The sequence below is a fragment of the Bombina bombina genome, chromosome 1 (assembly GCF_027579735.1).
Source record: "Bombina bombina isolate aBomBom1 chromosome 1, aBomBom1.pri, whole genome shotgun sequence".
NCBI classification, from domain to species: domain Eukaryota; kingdom Metazoa; phylum Chordata; class Amphibia; order Anura; family Bombinatoridae; genus Bombina; species Bombina bombina.
In genome coordinates this window covers 143,547,719-143,574,397 of record NC_069499.1, presented here as the reverse complement: position 1 = coordinate 143,574,397, position 26,679 = coordinate 143,547,719, and the positions used below count along the sequence as shown (strand labels likewise).

At 43.7% G+C, this 26,679-nt stretch overlaps 1 protein-coding gene across 1 annotated transcript in view; it reads right to left on the bottom strand.

Annotated features, from left to right (window-relative positions):
* POLE2 (DNA polymerase epsilon 2, accessory subunit) overlaps positions 1 to 26,679 on the bottom strand; it is a gene marked incomplete in the record, with an annotated part of 205,906 nt that overhangs the window by 80,629 nt on the left and 98,598 nt on the right. The window contains 1 exon segment of the mRNA XM_053697663.1: positions 3,922 to 3,981. Coding sequence (XP_053553638.1) covers positions 3,922 to 3,981 — 60 coding nt within the window.

Below are 26,679 nucleotides of genomic sequence, written 5' to 3'. Positions count from 1 at the left end.
AAGTCTGTATAGTCCCCATTCCACTGACTGAGCATGCACAGTTGTAATGGTCTTAGATGAATGCGCGCAAAAGGAACTATGTCCATTGCCGCTACCATCAACCCGATCACTTCCATGCACTGAGCTATGGAAGGAAGAGGAACAGAATGAAGTATCCGACAAGAGTCTAGAAGTTTTGTTTTTCTGGCCTCTGTCAGAAAAATCCTTATTTCTAAGGAGTCTATTATTGTTCCCAAGAAGGGAACCCATGTTGACGGAGATAGAGAACTCTTTTCCACGTTCATCTGAGAAAGGCCAGGACAATGTCCGTGTGAGCCTTTGCTTGAGGAAGGGACGACGCTTGAATCAGAATGTCGTCCAAGTAAGGTACTACAGCAATGCCCCTTGGTCTTAGCACCGCTAGAAGGGACCCTAGTACCTTAGTGAAAATCCTTGGAGCAGTGGCTAATCCGAAAGGAAGCGCCACGAACTGGTAATGCTTGTCCAGGAATGCGAACCTTAGGAACCGATGATGTTCCTTGTGGATAGGAATATGTAGATACGCATCCTTTAAATCCACCGTGGTCATGAATTGACCTTCCTGGATGGAAGGAAGAATAGTTCGAATGGTTTCCATCTTGAACGATGGAACCTTGAGAAACTTGTTTAAGATCTTGAGATCTAAGATTGGTCTGAACGTTCCCTCTTTTTTGGGAACTATGAACAGAATGGAGTAGAACCCCATCCCTTGTTCTCTTAATGGAACAGGATGAATCACTCCCATTTTTAACAGGTCTTCTACACAATGTAAGAATGCCTGTCTTTTTATATGGTCTGAAGACAACTGAGACCTGTGGAATCTCCCCCTCGGGGGAAGTCCCTTGAATTCCAGAAGATAACCTTGGGAGACTATTTCTAGCGCCCAAGGATCCAGAACATCTCTTGCCCAAGCCTGAGCGAAGAGAGAGAGTCTGCCCCCCACCAGATCCGGTCCCTGATCGGGGGCCAACATTTCATGCTGTCTTGGTAGCAGTGGCAGGTTTCTTGGCCTGCTTTCCCTTGTTCCAGCCATGCATTGGTCTCCAAGCTGGCTTGGCTTGAGAAGTATTACCCTCTTGCTTAGAGGACGTAGCACTTTGGGCTGGTCCGTTTCTACGAAAGGGACGAAAATTAGGTTTATTTTTTGCCTTGAAAGGCCGATCCTGAGGAAGGGCGTGGCCCTTACCCCCAGTGATATCAGAGATAATCTCTTTCAAGTCAGGGCCAAACAGCGTTTTCCCCTTGAAAGGAATGTTAAGTAGCTTGTTCTTGGAAGATGCATCAGCCGACCAAGATTTTAACCAAAGCGCTCTGCGCGCCACAATAGCAAACCCAGAATTCTTAGCCGCTAACCTCGCCAATTGCAAAGTGGCGTCTAGGGTGAAAGAATTAGCCAATTTGAGAGCATTGATTCTGTCCATAATCTCCTCATAAGGAGGAGAATCACTATCGACCGCCTTTATTAGCTCATCGAACCAGAAACATGCGGCTGTAGCGACAGGGACAATGCATGAAATTGGTTGTAGAAGGTAACCCTGCTGAACAAACATCTTTTTAAGCAAACCTTCTAATTTTTTATCTATAGGATCTTTGAAAGCACAACTATCCTCTATGGGTATAGTGGTGCGTTTGTTTAAAGTGGAAACCGCTCCCTCGACCTTGGGGACTGTCTGCCATAAGTCCTTTCTGGGGTCGACCACAGGAAACAATTTTTTAAATATGGGGGGGAGGGACGAAAGGAATACCGGGCCTTTCCCATTCTTTATTAACAATGTCCGCCACCCGCTTGGGTATAGGAAAAGCTTCTGGGAGCCCCGGCACCTCTAGGAACTTGTCCATTTTACATAGTTTCTCTGGGATGACCAACTTGTCACAATCATCCAGAGTGGATAATACCTCCTTAAGCAGAATGCGGAGATGTTCCAACTTAAATTAAAATGTAATCACATCAGGTTCAGCTTGTTGAGAAATGTTCCCTGAATCAGTAATTTCTCCCTCAGACAAAACCTCCCTGGCCCCATCAGACTGGGTTAGGGGCCCTTCAGAAATATTATTATCAGCGTCGTCATGCTCTTCAGTATCTAAAACAGAGCAGTCGCGCTTACGCTGATAAGTGTTCATTTTGGCTAAAATGTTTTTGACAGAATTATCCATTACAGCCGTTAATTGTTGCATAGTAAGGAGTATTGGCGCGCTAGATGTACTAGGGGCCTCCTGAGTGGGCAAGACTCGTGTAGACGAAGGAGGGAATGATGCAGTACCATGCTTACTCCCCTCACTTGAGGAATCATCTTGGGCATCATTGTCATTGTCACATAAATCACATTTATTTAAATGAATAGGAATTCTGGCTTCCCCACATTCAGAACACAGTCTATCTGGTAGTTCAGACATGTTAAACAGGCATACACTTGATAACCAAGTACAAAAAACGTTTTAAAATAAAACCGTTACTGTCACTTTAAATTTTAAACTGAACACACTTTATTACTGCAATTGCGAAAAAACATGAAGGAATTGTTCAAAATTCACCAAATTTTCACCACAGTGTCTTAAAACCTTAAAAGTATTGCACACCAAATTTGGAAGCTTTAACCCTTAAAATAACGGAACCGGAGCCGTTTTTATATTTAACCCCTTTACAGTCCCTGGAATCTGCTTTACTGAGACCCAACCAAGCCCAAAGGGGAATACGATACCAAATGATGCCTTCAGAAAGACTTTTCTATGTATCAGAGCTCCACACACATGCAGCTGCATGCCATGCTGTTCTCAAAAACAAGTGCGCCATACCGGCGCGAAAATGAGGCTCTGACTATGATTAGGGAAAGCCCCTATAGAATAAAGTGTCTAAAACAGTGCCTGCCGATATTATTTTACAAAAAATACCCAGATTAAATGATTCCTCAAGGCTAAATATGTGTTAAATATGATCGATTTAGCCCAGAAAAAGTCTACAGTCTTAATAAGCCCTTGTGAAGCCCTTATTTACGATCGTAATAAACATGGCTTACCGGATCCCATAGGGAAAATGACAGCTTCCAGCATTACATCGTCTTGTTAGAATGTGTCATACCTCAAGCAGCAAGAGACTGCTCACTGTTCCCCCAACTGAAGTTAATTGCTCTCAACAGTCCTGTGTGGAACAGCCATGGATTTTAGTGACGGTTGCTAAAATCATTTTCCTCATACAAACAGAAATCTTCATCTCTTTTCTGTTTCTGAGTAAATAGTACATACCAGCACTATTTCAAAATAACAAACTCTTGATTGAATAATAAAAACTACAGTTAAACACTAAAAAACTCTAAGCCATCTCCGTGGAGATGTTGCCTGTACAACGGCAAAGAGAATGACTGGGGTAGGCGGAGCCTAGGAGGGATCATGTGACCAGCTTTGCTGGGCTCTTTGCCATTTCCTGTTGGGGAAGAGAATATCCCACAAGTAAGGATGACGCCGTGGACCGGACACACCTATGTTGGAGAAATGCACTGCTTCTCAATGCTTTTCAATAGCAGTCACATGCCTGGAAAAAAAGGTTGTTATTCTGAAACAGTGTAAATTGAACCGTTGTAAAACGAGGGCCACCTGTATATATATATAAATATATATATATCTCATTTCATTTATAGGTGTAGCAACACAGATTGTTCCAGCAGAGAAAAGGTAAGAACTTAAATGGTTTTGCTATTTTTTGTCCCCAGATTCCTTTAACAATGTGTCGGCCTCCAAGGAAATAGTGGTGGGTGCCTTATTTTGAAGAATTGGCAAACAGGTACTTATGATCCTTAACCACAGAAATCGTAACCAACCATCAAACCTTGTGAGTTTTTAAAAATCTACTGAAAGTGTAAAGTATGATGTCTGAAGTAAAACAGGAAAACATTACATACAAATGCGTACCTTGGCAAGATGAAACCAGGGCCAGGGTCTTCAGGGCCAGGTATAAAAACAAATCGGCTACTGTAAAAAACAAAAAGGTTGATAGGTTTATTTAAAATAAATAATTTATATAAAAAAAGGAATTGTACTTTTACAATACTGGTGCTGAGGCCAGATAAAATTGATTCACTCTATATACCCATAAAGGCTATTTTTTAACTAAAACATTTTAATCTGCGTCTAAAAACAGTGTTGTACCTTATAGAAGGGTCAAGTAAATTAGATGAATTTTAGATGTGTAGCTATGTTTTAAAGGGAGAGGCAGACTATAGGACGGTAAAAAAAGCGATTTATGAGTATACGGTATGAGGAGAGAAGAGACTAGAGGGAGAACAAAAAATATGTGCAGACAGCATTTATTGCTTTGCATATAGATTTACAAGACAAACATGTTGTTCTTAAAAAAATATGCCTTTGGTAATGTGGTGTTTTTCACGTGTCCTTGCATGCAGAGTTTGACTGAGACGATATTTAAACATTTCTATTAGAAAGAATATAAAAGGGACAGTATGCTGCAAAATGCTCTAATTGTGTTCAATGTGATCCATTTTACCAACTGTAGTATATTAAACTAGTTTATAAATAGCAACTTTACCTTTATTTTGACATTAAATTTGCTGCTTTACTAAAAATGTCAATGCTACTGTAATGGCTACAGAAAAGTTATGTAAACAAGGAGAGCCAGCACAGCCCCTTTAAATACAGTGAATTCTTATCTGCAGCTTGCCCAAGTACACTATCCCTTTAAAAGAACTACAATTTATTTTTATTCAGTGATCGTGTGATACAAACACCCTGCTCCAAATAACTAGCATAAAGGTCTTTCTTTTACAAGATATGACGAGTCCACGGATTTCATTCTTACTTATGGGATATCGCCTCCTGATCAGCTGGAGGAGGCAAAGAGCACCACAGCAGAGCTGTATATATAGCTCCTCCCTTCCCTCATAAGCAAAGCAAATGATACTCTTCAGCCACAAAGAAAGAGAGCCGTAGCTTTCTGTCCCTTACGTTAAACAGAAGGATGAAGAAAATCCTTAGTCGCCTGTAAATAGAATTTTAGTGCACGTAACACGTCCAGATTGTGTAGAAACCATTCCTCCTGAGCAGAATGATTAGGACACATGGAAGTAACAACAATCTCCTGATTAATGTTGCGGTCTGAAACTACTTTAAGGAGAAACCCTAATTTAGTACGTAAAACCACCCTATCCAATTAAAAAATAAGGTAAGGAGATTCATACTGTAATACCGAGAGCTCTGAAACTCTACGACCAGAAGAAATAGCGACAAGAAACAAAACTTTCCAAGATAACTTAAGCCCCTTGATGAACTTTAAGAACTAAATTAAGACTCCAAGGAGGATTAACTGGTTTGAATACAGGCCTGATCTTGACAAAACGATTGTACGTCTGGGAAGTCCGCCAGACGTTAATGTAACAAAATAGATCCTTTAGGGAACTTAACGATAATCCCTTCCCCAAACCTTCTTGGAGAAAGGACAGAATTCTAGGAATCCGAACTCTACTCAAAGAGTAGCCCTTGGATTCACACCAGAATAGATATTTACGCCATATCTTATGGTAAATCTTCCTAACCACAGATTTACGAGCCTGAATCATGGTCTCAATGACCGATTGTGAAAATCCCCGCTTGGATAAAATTAAGTGTTCAATCTTCAAGCAGTAAGATTCAGAGAAACTAGATTTGGATGAAAGAAGGGTCCTTGAAGTAGAAGGTCCTTCCTCAAAGGAAGTCTCCAAGGTGGAAGAGATGACATGTCCACCAGGTCTGCATACCAAATCCTGCGAGGCCACGCCAGTGTAAGGAGGATCACCGACACCCTCTCCTGCTTGATTCGAGCAATGACTCTAGGTAGAAGAGCAAACGGAGGAAATAGGTATGCGAGACTGAAATTCCAAGGTACCGTCAGAGCGTCTATCAATACAGCCTGAGGGTTCCTTGACCTCGACCACTCTGCCAAGAAGCCATGAGATCCAATTCCGACTGACCCCATTTGAGAATCAGGCTGGAAAACACTTCCGGATGGAGTTCCCACTCCCCCGGGTAAAAGGTCTGCCTGCTTAGGAAGTCCGCCTCCCAGATGTCCACTCCAAGAAGGCTGGCATCTGTTGTCACAATCACCCAGGAAAAAGCATGTTCCCTGGGAGGGATGATCCTGAGACAACCACCAAAGTAGAGATCCCTTGTCTCCTGCTCCAGCTGTAATCATGGAGACAGATCTGCATAATCTCCGTTCCACTGCCTGAGCATGATTAACTGCAGAAATCTGAAGTGGAAACGGGCGAACGGATTGATGTCCATTGCCGCTACCATCAGCCCAATTACTTCCATACACTGAGCCACTGATGGCCGAGGAGGGGACTGATGTTCTAGGCAAGAATCGAAAATCTTTGATTTCCTGACTTCTGTCAGAAAAATTTTCATTGGATGAGGAGTCTAAGGGTTCTCAAGAAAACTACCCTTGTAGTTGGAATCCATGCACGAGACCGCAGGAAAGATAACATTTCCGTGTGATCTTGCTTGTTGAAAGTAAGGCACCTGAACTAGAATATCGTCCAGATAAGGTGCCACTGCAATGCCCCACAATCTGAGCAACGCCAGCAGGGATCCCAGAACCTTTGAGAAAATTCTGGGAGCTGTGGCAAGACCGAATGGAAGAGCCACGAACTGGAAGTGATTGTCTAGAAATGCAAACCTTAGAAACTTGTGAAGGTCCCTGTGGACGGGAACATGCAGGTATGCGTCCTTTAAATCCACCGAGGTCATAAATTGACCCTCTTGGACCAGAGGAAGAATGGAACAAATAGTTTCCATCTTAAAGGACGGCACTCTGAGAAACTTGTTTAGATTTTTGAGATCTAAAATTGGTCTGAAGGCTCCCTCCTTGGGAACCACAAACAGATTGGAATAGAATCCCAGACCTCGTTCCTGCATTGGAACAGGAACAATCACTCCCAGGTCGGAGAGGTCCCGTACACAGTGTAAGAACGCCTCTCTTTTTTGTCTGGTCTACAGATAATCTTGAAAGCAGAAACCTGCACCTGGGAGGAAAGGTATTGAAATATAGTTTGTATCCCTGGGACACAATGTCCACCGCCCAGGGATCTTGAACATCTCGAACCCAAGACTGAGTGAAGAAGGAAAACCTGCCCCCCACAAGATCCGGTCCCGAATTGGGGGCAGTCCCTTCATGTTGTCTTTGGCCCAACAGCCAGCTTCTTGGATTGCTTCTTGGACTGCTCCTCCTTGGAGGAGGGAGTGGAAGGATTTCCCTTGAAATTCCAAAAGGAGCGAAAAACATAATTTATGCTTACCTGAAAAATTTATTTCTCTTGTAGTGTATTCAGTCCACGGATCATCCATTACTTATGGGATATACTCCCTTCCCAACAGGAAGTTGCAAGAGGATCACCCAAGCAGAGCTGCTATATAGCTCCTCCCCTCCACGTCATAGCCAGTCATTCGACCGAAACAAGACAAGAAAGGAGAAACCATAGGGAGCAGTGGTGACTGGAGTTTCAATTAAAATTTTAGATCTGCCTTAAAAAAAGACAGGGCGGGCCGTGGACTGAATACACTACAAGAGAAATAAATTTATCAGGTAAGCATAAATTATGTTTTCTCTTGTTAAGTGTATTCAGTCCACGGATCATCCATTACTTATGGGATACCAATACCAAAGCTAAAAGTACACGGATGATGGGAGGGGCAAGGCAGGAACTTAAACGGAAGGAGCCACTGCCTGTAGAACCTTTCTCCCAAAAACAGCCTCCGAAGAAGCAAAAGTGTGAAATTTGTAAAATTTTGAAAAAGTGTGAAGCGAAGACCAAGTTGCAGCCTTGCAAATCTGTTCAACAGAGGCCTCATTCTTAAAGGCCCAGGTGGAAGCCACAGCTCTAGTGGAATAAGCTGTAATTCTTTCAGGGGGCTGCTGTCCAGCAGTCTCATAGGCTAAACGTATTATGCTACGAAGCCAAAAGGAGAGAGAGGTTGCCGAAGCTTTTTGACCTCTCCTCTGTCCAGAGTACACGACAAACAGGGAAGAAGTTTGACGAAAATCTTTAGTTGCCTGTAAATAGAACTTCAGGGCACGGACTACGTCCAGATTATGTAAAAGTCGTTCCTTCTTTGAAGAAGGATTAGGACATAATGATGGAACAACAATCTCCTGACTGATATTCCTGTTAGAAACTACCTTAGGTAAAAACCCAGGTTTGGTACGCAGAACTACCTTGTCTGAATGGAAAATCAGATAAGGAGAATCACAATGTAAGGCAGATAACTCAGAGACTCTTCGAGCCGAGGAAATAGCCATCAAAAACAAAACTTTCCAAGATAAAAGTTTAATATCAATGGAATGAAGGGGTTCAAACGGAACCCCTTGAAGAACTTTAAGAACCAAGTTTAAGCTCCACGGAGGAGCAACAGTCTTAAACACAGGCTTAATCCTAGCCAAAGCCTGACAAAAAGCCTGGACGTCTGGAACTTCTGCCAGACGTTTGTGTAAGAGAATAGACAGAGCAGAAATCTGTCCCTTCAACGAACTAGCAGATAAGCCCTTTTCTAAACCCTCTTGTAGAAAGGACAATATTCTAGGAATCATAACCTTACTCCATGAGTAACTCTTGGATTCGCACCAATATAAATATTTACGCCATATCTTATGGTAAATTTTTCTTGTAACAGGCTTCCGTGCCTGTATCAAGGTATCAATAACTGACTATATACATATATAATACTATCTGTCTTGAATAGATAGGGCGGGCCGTAGACTGGGTACATCGCAAAAGAAAGAAATTTATCAGGTAAGCATAAATTCTGTTTTCGTTTACAAGATGTACCGAGTCCACGGATTCATCCTAACTTGTGGGATACCAATACCAAAGCTTTAGGACACGGATGAAGGGAGGGACAAGACAGGAACCTAAACGGAAGGCACCATTGCTTGCAAAACCTCTCTCCCAAAAATAGCCTCCGCAGAAGCAAAAGTATCAAATATGTAAAATTTGGAAAAGGTATGAAGCGAAGACCAAGTCGCAGCCTTACTAATCTGTTCAACAGAAGCATCATTTTTAAAAGCCCATGTGGAAGCCACCGCTCTAGTGGAGTGAGCTTTAATTCTTTCAGGAGGCTGCTGTCCAGCAGTCTCATAAGCCAAACTGATGATGCTTTTCAGCCAAACGGAAAGAGGTAGCCGTAGCCTTTTAACATCTACACTTTCCAGCATAGACAACAAACAAAGATGATGATTGGCGAAAATCTTTGGTTGCCTGCAAATAAAACTTCAAGGCACGAACCACGTCCACGTTGTGCAACAGACGGTCCTTCTTAGAAGAAGGATTAGGACACAGAGAAGGAACAACAATTTCCTGATTGATATTCCTGTTAGAAACAACCTTAGGGAGGAACCCAGGTTTGGTACGCAAAACCACCTTATCAGCATGGAAAACAAGATAAGGCGAGTCACATTGTAATGCAGATAGTTCAGAAACTCTTCGAGCTGAAGAGATAGCAACTAGAAACAGAACTTTCCAAGATAGAAGCTTAATATCTATGGAATGCATGGGTTCAAACGGAACCCCCTGAAGAACTTTAAGAACTAAATTGAGACTCCATGGCGGAGCAACAGGTTTAAACACAGGCTTAATTCTAACTAAAGCCTGACAAAAAGCCCGAACGTCTGGGACATCTGCCAGATGCTTGTGCAACAGAATAGACAAAGCAGATATCTGTCCCTTTAAGGAATTAGCGGACAATCCTTTCTCCAATCCTTCTTGGAGAAAAAAGACAAAATCCTAGGAATCCTGATCTTACTCCATGAGTAGCCTTTGGATTCGCACCAAAAAAAGATATTTACGCCATATCTTATGATAGATCTTCCTGGTGACAGGCATTCGAAACTGAATCAAGGTATCTAAGACCGACTCATAACCCCGCTTTGATAAAATCAAGCATTCAATCTCCAAGCAGTCAGTTGCAGAGAAAACAGAATTTATATCTTACCTGATAAATTCCTTTCTCCTACGGTGTGTCCGGTCCACGGCTTCATCCTTACTTGTGGGAACCAATACCAAAGCTTTAGGACACGGATGAAGGGAGGGAACAAGTCAGGCAACCTAAACGGAAGGCACCACGGCTTGCAAAACCTTTCTCCCAAAAACAGCCTCCGAAGAAGCAAAAGTATCGAATTTGTAAAATGTTGTAAAAGTGTGCAGTGAAGACCAAGTCGCTGCCTTACAGATCTGATCAACAGAAGCCTCGTTCTTGAAGGCCCATGTGGAAGCCACAGCCCTAGTAGAGTGAGCTGTAATTCGTTCAGGAGGCTGCCGTCCGGCAGTCTCATAAGCCAATTGGATGATGCTTTTCAGCCAAAAGGAAAGAGAGGTAGCAGTAGCTTTCTGCCCTCTCCTTTTACCAGAATAAACGACATACAAGGATGAAGTCTGTCTGAAATCCTTAGTTGCGTCCAAGTAGAATTTTAGAGCACGAACCACATCTAGGTTGTGTAACAAATGTTCCTTCTTTGAAACTGGATTCGGACACAAGGAAGGAACAACTATCTCCTGGTTAATATTCCTGTTGGAAACCACTTTTGGAAGAAAACCAGGCTTGGTACGTAAAACTACCTTATCTGTATGGAACACCAGATAGGGAGAAGAACACTGCAAAGCAGACAATTCAGAAACTCTTCTAGCAGAAGAAATAGCAACCAAAAACAAAACTTTCCAAGATAGTAACTTATCTATGGAATGTAAGGGTTCAAACGGAACCCCTTGAAGAACTGAAAGAACTAAGTTTAGACTCCATGGAGGAGTCATAGGTCTGTAGACAGGCTTGATTCTAACTAACGCCTGTACAAACACCTGAACATCTGGCACGGCTGCCAGTCGTTTGTGTAACAAAACAGACAGAGCAGATATCTGTCCTTTTAAAGAGCTAGTTGACAGACCTTTATCCAAACCCTCTTGGAGAAAGGAAAGTATTCTAGGAATTTTGATTTTACTCCAAGAAAATCCTTTGGAGTCGCACCAACGAATATACTTTAGCCATATTTTATGGTAAATTTTCCTAGTCACCGGTTTTCTGGCTTGAACCAGAGTATCTATAACCGAATCTGAAAACCCTCGCTTAGATAGAATCAAGCGTTCAATTTCCAAGCAGTCAGTTGCAGAGAGACTAGGTTTGGGTGTCTGAATGGACCTTGTATTAGAAGATCCTGCCTCAAAAGGTAGCTTCCATGGTGGAACCGATGACATATTCACCAGGTCTGCATACCAAGTCCTGCGTGGCCATGCAGGAGCTATAAGAATCACAGAGGCCTCCTCCTGTTTGATCCTGGCTACAAGCCTGGAAAGGAGAGGAAACGGTGGAAACACATAGGCTAGATTGAACGACCAGGGCGCCACTAATGCATCCACCAGTGCTGCCTTGGGATCTCTGGATCTGGACCCGTAGCGAGGAACCTTGAAGTTCTGACGAAACGCCATCAGATCCATCTCCGGAATGCCCCATAGTTGGGTTTACTGGGCAAAGACCTCCGGGTGAAGTTCCCACTCCCGCGGATGGAAAGTCCGACGACTCAGATAATCCGCCTCCCAGTTGTCTACTTCTGGGATGTGAATTGCAGATAGATGGCAGGAGTGATCCTCCGCCCATTTGATGATCTTGGATACCTCTCCCATCGCCAAGGAACTCTTTGTTCCCCCCTGATGATTGATGTCCGCTACAGTCGTCATGTTGTTCGACTGAAATCTTATGAACCTAGCCTTCGCTAGTTGAGGCCAAGCCAGGAGCGCATTGAGTATCGCTCTCAGCTCCAAAATGTTTATCGGGAGAAGAGACTCTTCCCAAGACCATAGACCCTGAGCTTTCAGAGAGTCCCAGACCGCGCCCTAGCCCAAGAGGCTGGCGTCGGTCGTAACAATGACCCACTCCGGTCTGCGGAAACTCATTCCCTGAGACAGGTGATCCTGAGTCAACCACCAGAGGAGCGAATCCCTGGTTACCTGGTCTACTTTAATTTGGGGAGACAAATCCGCATAATCCCCATTCCACTGTTTGAGCATGCACAGTTGCAAAGGTTTTAAATGAATTCGAGCAAAAGGAACCACGTCCATTGCTGCAACCATTAGTCCGATTACTTCCATGCACTGAGCTATGGAAGGCTGAGGAATAGATCGAAGAACTTGACAAGCGTTTAGAAGCTTTACCTTTCTGACCTCAGAAAAATCTTCATTTCTACAGAATCTATTATTGTTCCTAGAAAAGGAACCCTTGTGGACGGGGACAGCGAACTTTTTTCTATGTTCACCTTCCACCCGTGAGACCTGAGAAAGGCTAAAACAATGTCTGTATGAGTCTTTGCCTTTGAAAGGGACGACGCTTGGATTAGGATGTCGTCTAGGTAAGGTGCTACAGAAATGCCCCTCGGCCTTAGAACCGCTAGAAGGGACCCTAGTACCTTCGTGAAAATTCTGGGAGCAGTGGCTAAACCGAATGGAAGAGCCACGAACTGGTAATGTTTGTCCATAAAGGCGAACCTTAGGAACTGATGGTGATCTTTGTGGATCGGAATATGCAGGTACGCATCCTTTAAGTCCACGGTAGTCATATATTGACCCTCCTGGATTGTTGGTAATATTGTCCAAATGGTTTACATTTTGAATGATGGAACTCTGAGGAATTTGTTTAGAATTTTTAAATCCAGAATTGGCCTGAAAGTTCCCTCTTTTTTGGGAACCACAAATAGGTTCGAGTAAAAACCTAGACCTCGTTCCGCTGTTGGAACTGGGTTTATCACTCCCATCTTTAATAGTTCTCCTACGCAATGTAAGAATGCCTGTTTCTTTATCTGGTCTGAAGATAAGCGAGACAAGTGGAACCTTCCCCTTGGAGGAAGTTCCTTGAACTCTAGAAGATATCCCTGGGAGACTATTTCTAGTGCCCAGGGATCCGGAACATCTCTTGCCTGAGCAAACAGAGATAATCTGCCCCCTACTAGATCCGGTCCCGGATCGGGGGCTACCCCTTCATGCTGTCTTGGTAGCAGCAGCAGGCTTCTTGGCCTGTTTACCCTTGTTCCAGCCTTGCACAGGTTTCCATGCAGGTTTGGGCTGGGCAGCATTGCCCTCTTGTCTAGAGGCTGTAGAGTTAGAAGCCGGTCCGTTACTGAAATTGCGAAACGAACGAAAATTAGACTTGTTCTTAGCCTTGAAAGGCCTATCTTGTGGAAGGGCATGGCCCTTTCCCCCAGTGATGTCTGAAATAATCTCCTTCAATTCCAGCCCAAAAAGGGTCTTACCTTTGAAAGGAATATTAAATAATTTAGTCTTGGACGACACATCTGCTGACCAGGATTTTAGCCAAAGCGCCCTGCGCGCCACTATAGCAAAACCTGAGTTTTTTGCCGCTAATTTCGTTATTTGAAAAGCGGCATCCAATATAAAGGAATTAGCTAACTTAAGTGCGTGAATTCTGTCCATGACTTCATCATATGAAGTCTCCTTCTGGAGCGATCTTTCTAATTCCTCGAACCAAAAAGACGCCGCTGAGGCGACAGTAATAATGCACGTAATTGGTTGAAGGAGACCTTGCTGAACAAAAATCTTTTTAAGCAATCCTTCCAATTTTTTATCCATAGGATCTTTGAAAGCGCAACTGTCCTCTATAGGAATAGTTGTGCGCTTTGCTAACGTTGAAACTGCCCCCTCTACCTTAGGGACCGTCTGCCAGGCGTCCCTTCTGGAGTCTACAATGGGGAACATCTTCTTAAATATAGGAGGTGGGACGAACGGTATACCCGGCTTCTCCCACTCTTTATTCACTATGTCCGCTACCCTCTTGGGTATCGGAAAAGCATCAGCGTGCACTGGGACTTCTAAGAATTTGTCTAATTTGCACAACTTCTCTGGGATTACCAAAGAATCACAATCATCCAGAGTAGCTAGTACCTCTTTAAGCAGGGTGCGGAGATGTTCTAGCTTAAATTTAAATGCTACTATATCAGGTTCTGCCTGTTGAGAAATTTTTCCTGAGTCAGAAATTTCTCCCTCAGACAGCCCCTCCCTCACTGCCAATTCCGATTGATGTGAGGGTAAAACAGATAAGGTATCGTCAGCGTCTACTTGTTCATCTTTTTCTGTATTTAAAACTGAACAATCACGCTTTCTCTGAAATGCTGGCAGTTTGGATAAAAGATTTGCTATAGAATTATCCACTACTGCAGTTAATTGCTGCATAGTAACAAGCATTGGCGCGCTAGATGTACTAGGTATCGCCTGCACGGGCAAAATTGGTGTAGACACAGAAGGAGAGGATGTAGAACTATCCCCACTACCTTCATTAGAAGAATCATCTTGGGCAATTTTATTAAATGTGACAGTATTGTCCTTACTTTGTTTGGACGCCATGGCACAATTATCACATACACTTAAAGGGGGGACCACCTTGGTCTCTATACACACAGAACATAAGCTATCTGATGGCACAGACATGTTAGGCAGATTTAGGCAGGCTATTAATGCAATAAAAACAATTTTAAAGAAAACCGTTACTGTCTCTTTAAATAATAAAATGACACACTTTATTTCTGAATGTTCAAAAAACTATGAAGGCAATATCCGATCTTTATAAAATTTACACCCCAGTGTCTTAATGCTTTGAAAGTATTTTACCCCAAAAATGAAGTCTCTAGACCCTCAAATAAGCAAACCGGAGCTAATTGTTCGATTTAACCGGTTTTACACACTACAGTCCCTGCTACAGCCTTTGCTGCAGCTTTTACCTTCCTTAGGGGTTATTCACCACAGAAATAAGCCTTCCGGAGTCTGTTCCTTATCCACAGGACCCTCTCACATGAAGCTGCATGCACTGCCTTTAAAATTAAATGCGCAACTGAGGCGCGAAAATGAGGCCTCCTCCCTCTGCATACTAGAGTGAAGGGGCCTTCCTGACTAGATTAGGCGTCTAAACCATGCCAGGAATAATTAAAACGTTCCCCAAATATATATATATATATGTTCACAAAACATTTGAAATGCCATAAAAATGTGATATAAGTGAATCGATTTGGCCCACAACAGTGTCTACCAGTACAAAAGCCCAACAAAATAAGCCTGTAATCTGTTACTCAGTCTAAGAAAATGGCTTACCGGTCCCCTGAGGGAAAAACTGACAGTCTTCTAGCATTATCATGTGTTGTTAGAAAAGAGACTGGTCATACCTGGAGCAGATGAGTCTGCAAACTGTTACCCCCAACTGAAGTTCTCTGGCTCAACAGTCCTGTGTGGTAACAGCAATGGATTCTAGTTACTTGTGCTAAAATCATATTCCTCTTTAACAGAAATCTTCATCACTTTCTGTTGTAGAGTAAATAGTACAAACCGGCACTATTTTAAAAACAGAATTTATGTTTACCTGATAAATTACTTTCTCCAACGGTGTGTCCGGTCCACGGCGTCATCCTTACTTGTGGGATATTCTCTTCCCCAACAGGAAATGGCAAAGAGCCCAGCAAAGCTGGTCACATGATCCCTCCTAGGCTCCGCCTACCCCAGTCATTCGACCGACGTTAAGGAGGAATATTTGCATAGGAGAAACCATATGGTACCGTGGTGACTGTAGTTAAAGAAAATAAATTATCAGACCTGATTAAAAAACCAGGGCGGGCCGTGGACCGGACACACCGTTGGAGAAAGTAATTTATCAGGTAAACATAAATTCTGTTTTCTCCAACATAGGTGTGTCCGGTCCACGGCGTCATCCTTACTTGTGGGAACCAATACCAAAGCTTTAGGACACGGATGAAGGGAGGGAGCAAATCAGGTCACCTAAATGGAAGGCACCACGGCTTGCAAAACCTTTCTCCCAAAAATAGCCTCCGAAGAAGCAAAAGTATCAAACTTGTAAAATTTGGTAAAAGTGTGCAGTGAAGACCAAGTCGCTGCCCTACATATCTGATCAACAGAAGCCTCGTTCTTGAAGGCCCATGTGGAAGCCACAGCCCTAGTGGAATGAGCTGTGATTCTTTCGGGAGGCTGCCGTCCGGCAGTCTCGTAAGCCAATCTGATGATGCTTTTAATCCAAAAAGAGAGAGAGGTAGAAGTTGCTTTTTGACCTCTCCTTTTACCGGAATAAACAACAAACAAGGAAGATGTTTGTCTAAAATCCTTTGTAGCATCTAAATAGAATTTTAGAGCGCGAACAACATCCAAATTGTGCAACAAACGTTCCTTCTTTGAAACTGGTTTCGGACACAGAGAAGGTACGATAATCTCCTGGTTAATGTTTTTGTTAGAAACAACTTTTGGAAGAAAACCAGGTTTAGTACGTAAAACCACCTTATCTGCATGGAACACCAGATAAGGAGGAGAACACTGCAGAGCAGATAATTCCGAAACTCTTCTAGCAGAAGAAATTGCAACTAAAAACAAAACTTTCCAAGATAATAACTTAATATCAACGGAATGCAAGGGTTCAAACGGAACCCCCTGAAGAACTGAAAGAACTAAATTGAGACTCCAAGGAGGAGTCAAAGGTTTGTAAACAGGCTTAATTCTAACCAGAGCCTGAACAAAAGCTTGAACATCTGGCACAGCGGCCAGCTTTTTGTGAAGTAACACAGACAAGGCAGAAATCTGTCCCTTCAGGGAACTTGCAGATAAACCTTTTTCCAATCCTTCTTGAAGGAAGGATAGAATCCTAGGAATCTTAACCTTGTCCCAAGGGAATCCTTTAGATTCACACCAACAGATATCAGATATATTTTTTCCAAATTTTGTGGTAAATCTTTCTAGTTACAGGCTTTCTGGCCTGAACAAGAGTATCGATAACAGGATCTGAGAACCCTCGCTTCGATAAGATCAAGCGTTCAATCTCCAAGCAGTCAGTTGGAGTGAAACCAGATTCGGATGTTCGAACGGACCCTGAACAAGAAGGTCTCGTCTCAAAGGTAGCTTCCAAGGTGGAGCCGATGACATATTCACCAGATCTGCATACCAAGTCCTGCGTGGCCACGCAGGAGCTATCAAGATCACCGACGCCCTCTCCTGATTGATCCTGGCTACCAGCCTGGGGATGAGAGGAAACGGCGGGAACACATAAGCTAGTTTGAAGGTCCAAGGTGCTACTAGTGCATCCACTAGAGCCGCCTTGGGATCCCTGGATCTGGACCCGTAGCAAGGAACTTTGAAGTTCTGACGAGAGGCCATCAGATCCATGTCTGGAATGCCCCACAGCTGAGTGACTTGGGCAAAGATTTCCGGATGGAGTTCCCACTCCCCCGGATGCAATGTCTGACGACTCAGAAAATCCGCTTCCCAATTTTCCACTCCTGGGATGTGGATAGCAGACAGGTGGCAGGAGTGAAACTCCGCCCATAGAATGATTTTGGTCACTTCTTCCATCGCCAGGGAACTCCTTGTTCCCCCCTGATGGTTGATGTACGCAACAGTTGTCATGTTGTCTGATTGAAACCGTATGAACTTGGCCCTCGCTAGCTGAGGCCAAGCCTTGAGAGCATTGAATATCGCTCTCAGTTCCAGAATATTTATCGGTAGAAGAGATTCTTCCCGAGACCAAAGACCCTGAGCTTTCAGGGATCCCCAGACCGCGCCCCAGCCCATCAGACTGGCGTCGGTCGTGACAATGACCCACTCTGGTCTGCGGAATGTCATCCCTCGTGACAGGTTGTCCAGGGACAGCCACCAACGGAGTGAGTCTCTGGTCCTCTGATTTACTTGTATCTTCGGAGACAAGTCTGTATAGTCCCCATTCCACTGACTGAGCATGCACAGTTGTAATGGTCTTAGATGAATGCGTGCAAAAGGAACTATGTCCATTGCCGCTACCATCAACCCGATCACTTCCATGCACTGAGCTATGGAAGGAAGAGGAACGGAATGAAGTATCCGACAAGAGTCTAGAAGTTTTGTTTTTCTGGCCTCTGTCAGAAAAATCCTCATTTCTAAGGAGTCTATTATGGTTCCCAAGAAGGGAACCCTTGTTGACGGAGATAGAGAACTCTTTTCCACGTTCACTTTCCATCCGTGAGATCTGAGAAAGGCCAGGACAATGTCCGTGTGAGCCTTTGCTTGAGGAAGGGACGACGCTTGAATCAGAATGTCGTCCAAGTAAGGTACTACAGCAATGCCCCTTGGTCTTAGCACAGCTAGAAGGGACCCTAGTACCTTTGTGAAAATCCTTGGAGCAGTGGCTAATCCGAAAGGAAGCGCCACGAACTGGTAATGTTTGTCCAGGAATGCGAACCTCAGGAACCGATGATGTTCCTTGTGGATAGGAATATGTAGATACGCATCCTTTAAATCCACCGTGGTCATGAATTGACCTTCCTGGATGGAAGGAAGAATAGTTCGAATGGTTTCCATCTTGAACGATGGAACCTTGAGAAACTTGTTTAAGATCTTGAGATCTAAGATTGGTCTGAACGTTCCCTCTTTCTTGGGAACTATAAACAGATTGGAGTAGAACCCCATCATTTGTTCTCTTAATGGAACAGGATGAATCACTCCCATTTTTAACAGGTCTTCTACACAATGTAAGAATGCCTGTCTTTTTATGTGGTCTGAAGACAACTGAGACCTGTGGAACCTCCCCCTTGGGGGAAGTCCCTTGAATTCCAGAAGATAACCTTGGGAGACTATTTCTAGCGCCCAAGGATCCAGAACATCTCTTGCCCAAGCCTGAGCGAAGAGAGAGAGTCTGCCCCCCACCAGATCCGGTCCCGGATCGGGGGCCAACATTTCATGCTGTCTTGGTAGCAGTGGCAGGTTTCTTGGCCTGCTTTCCCTTGTTCCAGCCTTGCATTGGTCTCCAAGCTGGCTTGGCTTGAGAAGAATTACCCTCTTGCTTAGAGGACGTAGCACTTTGGGCTGGTCCGTTTCTACGAAAGGGACGAAAATTAGGTTTATTTTTTGCCTTGAAAGGCCGATCCTGAGGAAGGGCGTGGCCCTTACCCCCAGTGATATCAGAGATAATCTCTTTCAAGTCAGGGCCAAACAGCGTTTTCCCCTTGAAAGGAATGTTAAGTAGCTTGTTCTTGGAAGACGCATCAGCCGACCAAGATTTCAACCAAAGCGCTCTGCGCGCCACAATAGCAAACCCAGAATTCTTAGCCGCTAACCTAGCCAATTGCAAAGTGGCGTCTAGGGTGAAAGAATTAGCCAATTTGAGAGCATTGATTCTGTCCATAATCTCCTCCAAAGGAGGAGAATCACTATCGACCGCCTTTATCAGCTCATCGAACCAGAAACATGCGGCTGTAGCGACAGGGACAATGCATGAAATTGGTTGTAGAAGGTAACCCTGCTGAACAAACATCTTTTTAAGCAAACCTAATTTTTTATCCATAGGATCTTTGAAAGCACAACTATCCTCTATGGGTATAGTGGTGCGTTTGTTTAAAGTGGAAACCGCTCCCTCGACCTTGGGGACTGTCTGCCATAAGTCCTTTCTGGGGTCGACCATAGGAAACAATTTTTTAAATATGGGGGGAGGGACGAAAGGAATACCGGGCCTTTCCCATTCTTTATTAACAATGTCCGCCACCCGCTTGGGTATAGGAAAAGCTTCTGGGAGCCCCGGCACCTCTAGGAACTTGTCCATTTTACATAGTTTCTCTGGGATGACCAACTTGTCACAATCATCCAGAGTGGATAATACCTCCTTAAGCAGAATGCGGAGATGTTCCAACTTAAATTTAAATGCAATCACATCAGGTTCAGCTTGTTGAGAAATGTTCCCTGAATCAGTAATTTCTCCCTCAGACAAAACCTCCCTGGCCCCATCAAACTGGGTTAGGGGCCCTTCAGAAATATTATTATCAGCGTCGTCATGCTCTTCAGTATCTAAAACAGAGCAGTCGCGCTTACGCTGATAAGTGTTCATCTTGGCTAAAATGTTTTTGACAGAATTATCCATTACAGCCGTTAATTGTTGCATAGTAAGGAGTATTGGCGCGCTAGATGTACTAGGGGCCTCCTGAGTGGGCAAGACTCGTGTAGACGAAGGAGGGAATGATGCAGTACCATGCTTACTCCCCTCACTTGAGGAATCATCTTGGGCATCATTGTCATTGTCACATAAATCACATTTATTTAAATGAATAGGAATTCTGGCTTCCCCACATTCAGAACACAGTCTATCTGGTAGTTCAGACATGTTAAACAGGCATACACTTGATAACCAAGTACAAAAAACGTTTTAAAATAAAACCGTTACTGTCACTTTAAATTTTAAACTGAACACACTTTATTACTGCAATTGCGAAAAAACATGAAGGAATTGTTCAAAATTCACCAAATTTTCACCACAGTGTCTTAAAGCCTTAAAAGTATTGCACACCAAATTTGGAAGCTTTAACTCTTAAAATAACGGAACCGGAGCCGTTTTGAACTTTAACCCCTTTACAGTCCCTGGTATCTGCTTTGCTGAGACCCAACCAAGCCCCAAGGGGAATACGATACCAAATGACGCCTTCAGAAAGTCTTTTCTAAGTATCAGAGCTCCTCTCACATGCGACTGCATGCCATGCCTCTTAAAAACAAGTGCGCAACACCGGCGCGAAAATGAGGCTCTGCCTATGCTTTGGGAAAGCCCCTAAAGAATAAGGTGTCTAAAACAGTGCCTGCCGATATTATTATATCAAAATACCCAGATAAAATGATTCCTCAAGGCTAAATATGTGTTAATAATCAATCGATTTAGCCCAGAAAAAGTCTACAGTCTTAATAAGCCCTTTTTGAAGCCCTTATTTACGATCGTAATAAACATGGCTTACCGGATCCCATAGGGAAAATGACAGCTTCCAGCATTACATCGTCTTGTTAGAATGTGTCATACCTCAAGCAGCAAGAGACTGCTCACTGTTCCCCCAACTGAAGTTAATTGCTCTCAACAGTCCTGTGTGGAACAGCCATGGATTTTAGTGACGGTTGCTAAAATCATTTTCCTCATACAAACAGAAATCTTCATCTCTTTTCTGTTTCTGAGTAAATAGTACATACCAGCACTATTTTAAAATAACAAACTCTTGATTGAATAATAAAAACTACAGTTAAACACTAAAAAACTCTAAGCCATCTCCGTGGAGATGTTGCCTGTACAACGGCAAAGAGAATGACTGGGGTAGGCGGAGCCTAGGAGGGATCATGTGACCAGCTTTGCTGGGCTCTTTGCCATTTCCTGTTGGGGAAGAGAATATCCCACAAGTAAGGATGACGCCGTGGACCGGACACACCTATGTTGGAGAAATAAACTCTTGATAGAAGAAATAAAAGAAATAAAAACTACAACTAAACACCACAAACTCTTCACCATCCCCGTGGAGATGCTACTTGTTCAGAGCGGCAAATGACTGGGGGGCGGGGCCAGAGGAGGGGCTATATGGACAGCTTTTGCTGTGTGCCTCTTTGCCATTTCCTGTTAGGGAAGAGAATATTCCCACAAGTAAGGATGAAGCCGTGGACCGGACACACCTATGTAGGAGAAATTAGATTTGGATGCTTGAATGGACCTTGAATCAAAAGGTCCCGTCTCAGTGGCAGAGTCCATGGTGGCAGAGATGACATGTCCACCAGGTCTGCATACCAAGTCCTGCGTGGCCACGCAGGCGCTATCAAAATCATCAAAGCTCTCTCCTGTTTGATTCTGGCAATCAGACACGGAAGGAGAGGGAATGGTGGAAGCACATAAGCCAGGTTGAACGACCAGGGTACTGCTAGAGCATCTATCAGTACTGCCTGAGGATCCCTTGACCTGGATCCGTAACGAGGAAGTTTGGCATTCTGACGAGACGCCATCAGATCCAATTCTGGTGTGCCCCATAGCTGAACCAGTTGAGCAAACACCTCCGGATGGAGCTCCCACTCCCCCGAATGAAAAGTCTGCCGACTTAGAAAATCTGTCTCCCAGTTCTCCACCCCTGGGATATAGATCGCTGATAGATGGCAAGAGTGAGTCTCTGCCCATCCGATTATCCTGGAAACGTCTATCATCGCCAAGGAACTCCTTGTTCCCTCCTGATGATTGATATAAGCTACAGTCGTGATGTTGTCCGACTGAAACCTGATGAATCCGGCCGAAGCCAGCTGAGGCCACGCCTAAAGCATTGAATATCGCTCTTAATTCCAGAATATTTATCGGTAGGAGGGCCTCCTCCTGAGTCCACAAACCCTGTGCTTTCAGGGAATTCCAGACTGCACCCCAGCCCAGTAGGCTGGCGTCTATCGTCACAATAACCCACGCTGGCCTGCGGAAACACATTCCCCTGGACAGGTGATCCTGTGACAACCACCAAAGAAGAGAGTCTATGGTCTTTTGATCCAGATTTATCTGAGGAGATAAATCTGCATAATCCCCATTCCACTGTTTGAGCATGCATAGTTGCAGTGGTCTGAGATGCAAGCGAGCAAATGGAACGATGTCCATTGCCGCTACCATTAGTTCGATTACCTCAATACACTGAGCCACTGGCGGCCGAGGAATGGAATGAAGAGCTCAGCAGGTGGTTAAAATCTTTGATTTCCTGACCTCCGTCAGAAATATTTTCATGTCCACCGAATCTATAAGAGTTCCCAGAAATGGAACTCTTGTGAGAGGAATAAGAGGACTCTTTTTCACGTTCACCTTCCACCCATGAGATCTTAGAAAGGCCAACACTAAGTCCCCGTGTGAGACTTGGCAATTTGGAAAGTCGACGCTTGAATTAAGATGTCGTCTAGATAAGGCGCCACCTGCTATGCCCCTTGGCCTTAGGACTGCCAGAAGGGACCCTAGCACCTTTGTGAAGATTCTTGGCGCCGTGGCCAACCCAAAGGGAAGAGCCACAAACTGGTAATGCCTGTCCAGAAAAGCAAACCTGAGGAACTCGTGATGATCTTTGTGGATAGGAATGTGTAGATACGCATCCTTTAGATCCACGGTAGTCATATAATGACCCTCCTGGATCATTGGTAAAATAGTCCGAATGGTCTCCATCTTGAAGGATGGAACTCTTAGGAACTGGTTTAGGATCTTAAGATCTAGAATTGATCTGAAGGTTCCCTCTTTTTTGGGAACCACAGAGTGGAGTAGAAACCTTTCCCCTGTTCTGTTTTCGGAACTGGTAAAAAGGTCTTCTACACAGCGTAAGAACGCCTCTCTTTTTGTCTGGTTTACAGACAATTGAGAAAGATGGAACCTCCCCCTTGGAGGAGAATCTTTGAAATCTAGGTGATACCCCTGGGTTACAATTTCCACGGCCCAGGAGTCCTGAACGTCTCTTGCCCAGGCCTGAGCAAAGAGAGAAAGTCTGCCCCCTACTTGATCCGGTCCCGGGTCAGGGGCTACCCCTTCATGCTGTCTTAGTGGCAGCAGCAGGATTTTTGGCCTGTTTACCCTTGTTCCAAGCCTGATTAGGTCTCCAGGTTGGCTTGGATTGAGCAAAGTTTCCCTCTTGTTTTGCAGCAGGGAAAAGGAAGCGAGAAAGCCCTTGAAGTTTCGAAAGGAACGAAAATGATTTTGTTTGGACCTTGTCTTATTTGACTTATCTTGAGGGAGGGCATGAACCCTTCCCTCCAGTGATGTCTGAAATGATCTCTTTCAGTGCAGGCCAGAATAGGGTCTTACCTTTGAAAAGGATGGTCAAAAGCTTAGATTTAGATGACACATCAGCTGATCAAGACTTAAGCCATAACGCTCTTCGCTCTAAAATGGCAAAACCCGAATTCTTTGCAGCTAACTTAGCAAGATGAAAAGCGGCGTCTGTAATAAAAGAATTAGCCAACTTAAAGGCCTTAATACTGTCCAAAATATCATTTAGTGGGGTCTCCATCTGAAGAGCCTCTTCTAGAGCCTCAAAACAAAAAGCAGCTGCCTCTCCCTCAGACAGCAAATCCCTCATCCCTACCTCAGAACATTGTGAGGGAATATCGGATACGGCTACTAAAGCGTCAGAAAGCTCAGCATTTGTTCTTAACCCAGAGCTACTGCGCTTCCCTTGCAACCCTGGCAGTTTAGATAAAACCTCTGTGAGGGTAGTATTCATAACTGAAGCCATATCTTGCAAGGTGAAAGAATTAGACGCACTAGAAGTACTTGGCGTCGCTTGTGCGGGCGTAACTGGTTGTGACACTTGGGGAGAACTAGATGGCGAAACCCGATTTACTTCTGTCTGAGAATCATTTAATGGAACATTCTTATAAGTCAAAATATGCTGATTGCAATTTATAGATATCAGTACAATTGGGACACATTCTTAGAGGGGGTTCCAAAATGGCTTCTAAACAAATTGAACAATGAGTTTCCTCAGTGTCAGACATGTTTAACAGGCTAGTAATGAAGCAAGCAAGCTTGGAAAACACTTTATTTAATGAAAAACACAATTTGCAAAAACGGTACTGTACCTTTAAGAGAAAAAAACAAAATTTATGCTTACCTGGTAAATTTATTTCTCTTGTGGTGTATCCAGTCCACGGGTTCATCCATTACTTGTGGGATATTCTCCTTCCCAACAGGAAGCTGCAAGAGGACACCCACAGCAGAGCTGTCTATATAGCTCCTCCCCTAACTGCCACCCCCAGTCATTCGACCGAAGACAAGCAAGAAAAAAAGGAGAAACTATAGGGTGTAGTGGTGACTGTAGTTTAAAAATAAAAAAACACCTGCCTTAAAATGACAGGGCGATACACCACCTTAGAAATAACTTTATCAGGTAAGCATAAAATTTTGTTTTCTCTTGTAAAGGTGTATCCAGTCCACGGGTTCATCCATTACTTGTGGGATACCAATACCAAAGCTTTAGGACACGGATGAAGGGAGGGACAAGGCAGGAACTTAAACGGAAGGCACCACTGCCTATAAGACCTTTCTCCCAAAAATAGCCTCCGAAGAAGCAAAAGTATCAAATTTATAGAATTTAGAAAAGGTATGAACCGAAGACCAAGTCGCCGCCTTACAAATCTGTTCAACAGAGGCCTCATGTTTAAAAGCCCATGTGGAAGCTACTGCTCTAGTAGAATGAGCTGTAATTCTTTCAGGAGGCTGCTGGCCAGCAGTCTCATAAGCTAAGCGTATTATACTTCTTAGCCAAAAAGAAAGAGAAGTTGCCAAAGCCTTTTGGCCTCTCCTCTGTCCAGAGTAGACAACAAACAAAGCAGATGTTTGACGAAAATCCTTCGTAGCTTGTAAATAAAACTTTAAAGCACGAACCACATCAAGATTGTGTAATAGACGTTCCTTCTTTGAAGAAAGATTAGGACATAGTGAAGGAACAACAATCTCCCGATTGATATTCTTATTAGATACGACCTTAGGAAGAAACCCAGGTTTGGTACGTAAAACTACCTTATCTGCATGGAAAATCAGATAAGGGGAATCACATTGTAAAGCAGATAACTCGGAAACTCTTCGAGCCGAGGAGATAGCTACTAAAAACAGAAGTTTCCAAGATAAAAGCTAATATCTATGGAATGCAAAGGTTCAAACGGAACCCCTTGAAGAACTTTAAGAACTAAATTTAAACTCCATGGCAGAGCAACAGGTTTAAACACAGGCTTGATCCTAACTACAGCCTGACAAAACGCCTGAACGTCTGGAACCTCAGCCAGACGTTTGTGCAAAAGAATAGACAGAGCAGAAATCGGTCCCTTTAAGGAACTAGCTGACAAACCCTTCTCCAATCCTTCTTGGAGAAAAGATAATATCCTAGGAATCCTGAACTTACTCCATGAGTAACCCTTGGATTCACACCAATGAGGATATTTACACCATATCTTATGATAGATTTTCCTGGTGACAGGCTTTCGAGCCTGAATTAAGGTATCAATGACAGATTCAGAAAAACCACGCTTTGATAGAATCAAGCGTTCAATCTCCAAGCAGTCAGACGTAGAGAAAACAAAATTTATGCTTACCTGATAAATTCCTTTATCCTGTAGTGTGGTCAGTCCACGGGTCATCATTACTTCTGGGATATTAACTCCTCCCCAACAGGAAGTGCAAGAGGATTCACCCAGCAGAGCTGCTATATAGCTCCTCCCCTCTACGTCACCTCCAGTCATTCGACCAAGGACCAACGAGAAAGGAGAAGCCAAAGGGTGTAGTGGTGACTGGAGTATAATTCAAAATTTTTTTACCTGCCATAAAAAACAGGGCGGGCCGTGGACTAACCACACTACAGGAGAAAGGAATTTATCAGGTAAGCATAAATTTTGTTTTCTCCTGTTAAGTGTGGTCAGTCCACGGGTCATCATTACTTCTGGGATACCAATACCAAAGCTAAAGTACACAGATGACGGGAGGGACAGGCAGGCTCTTTATACGGAAGGAACCACTGCCTGAAGAACCTTTCTCCCAAAAACAGCCTCCGAAGAAGCAAAAGTATCAAATTTGTAAAATTTGGAAAAAGTATGAAGAGAAGACCAAGTTGCAGCCTTGCAAATCTGTTCAACAGAAGCCTCATTCTTAAAGGCCCAAGTGGAAGCCACAGCTCTAGTAGAATGTGCTGTAATTCTTTCAGGAGGCTGCTGTCCAGCAGTCTCATAGGCTAACCGAATTATGCTACGAAGCCAAAAAGAGAGAGAGGTAGCCGAAGCTTTTTGACCTCTCCTCTGACCAGAATAAACGACAAACAGGGAAGACGTTTGTCGAAAATCCTTAGTTGCCTGTAGATAAAATTTCAGGGCACGGACTACATCTAGA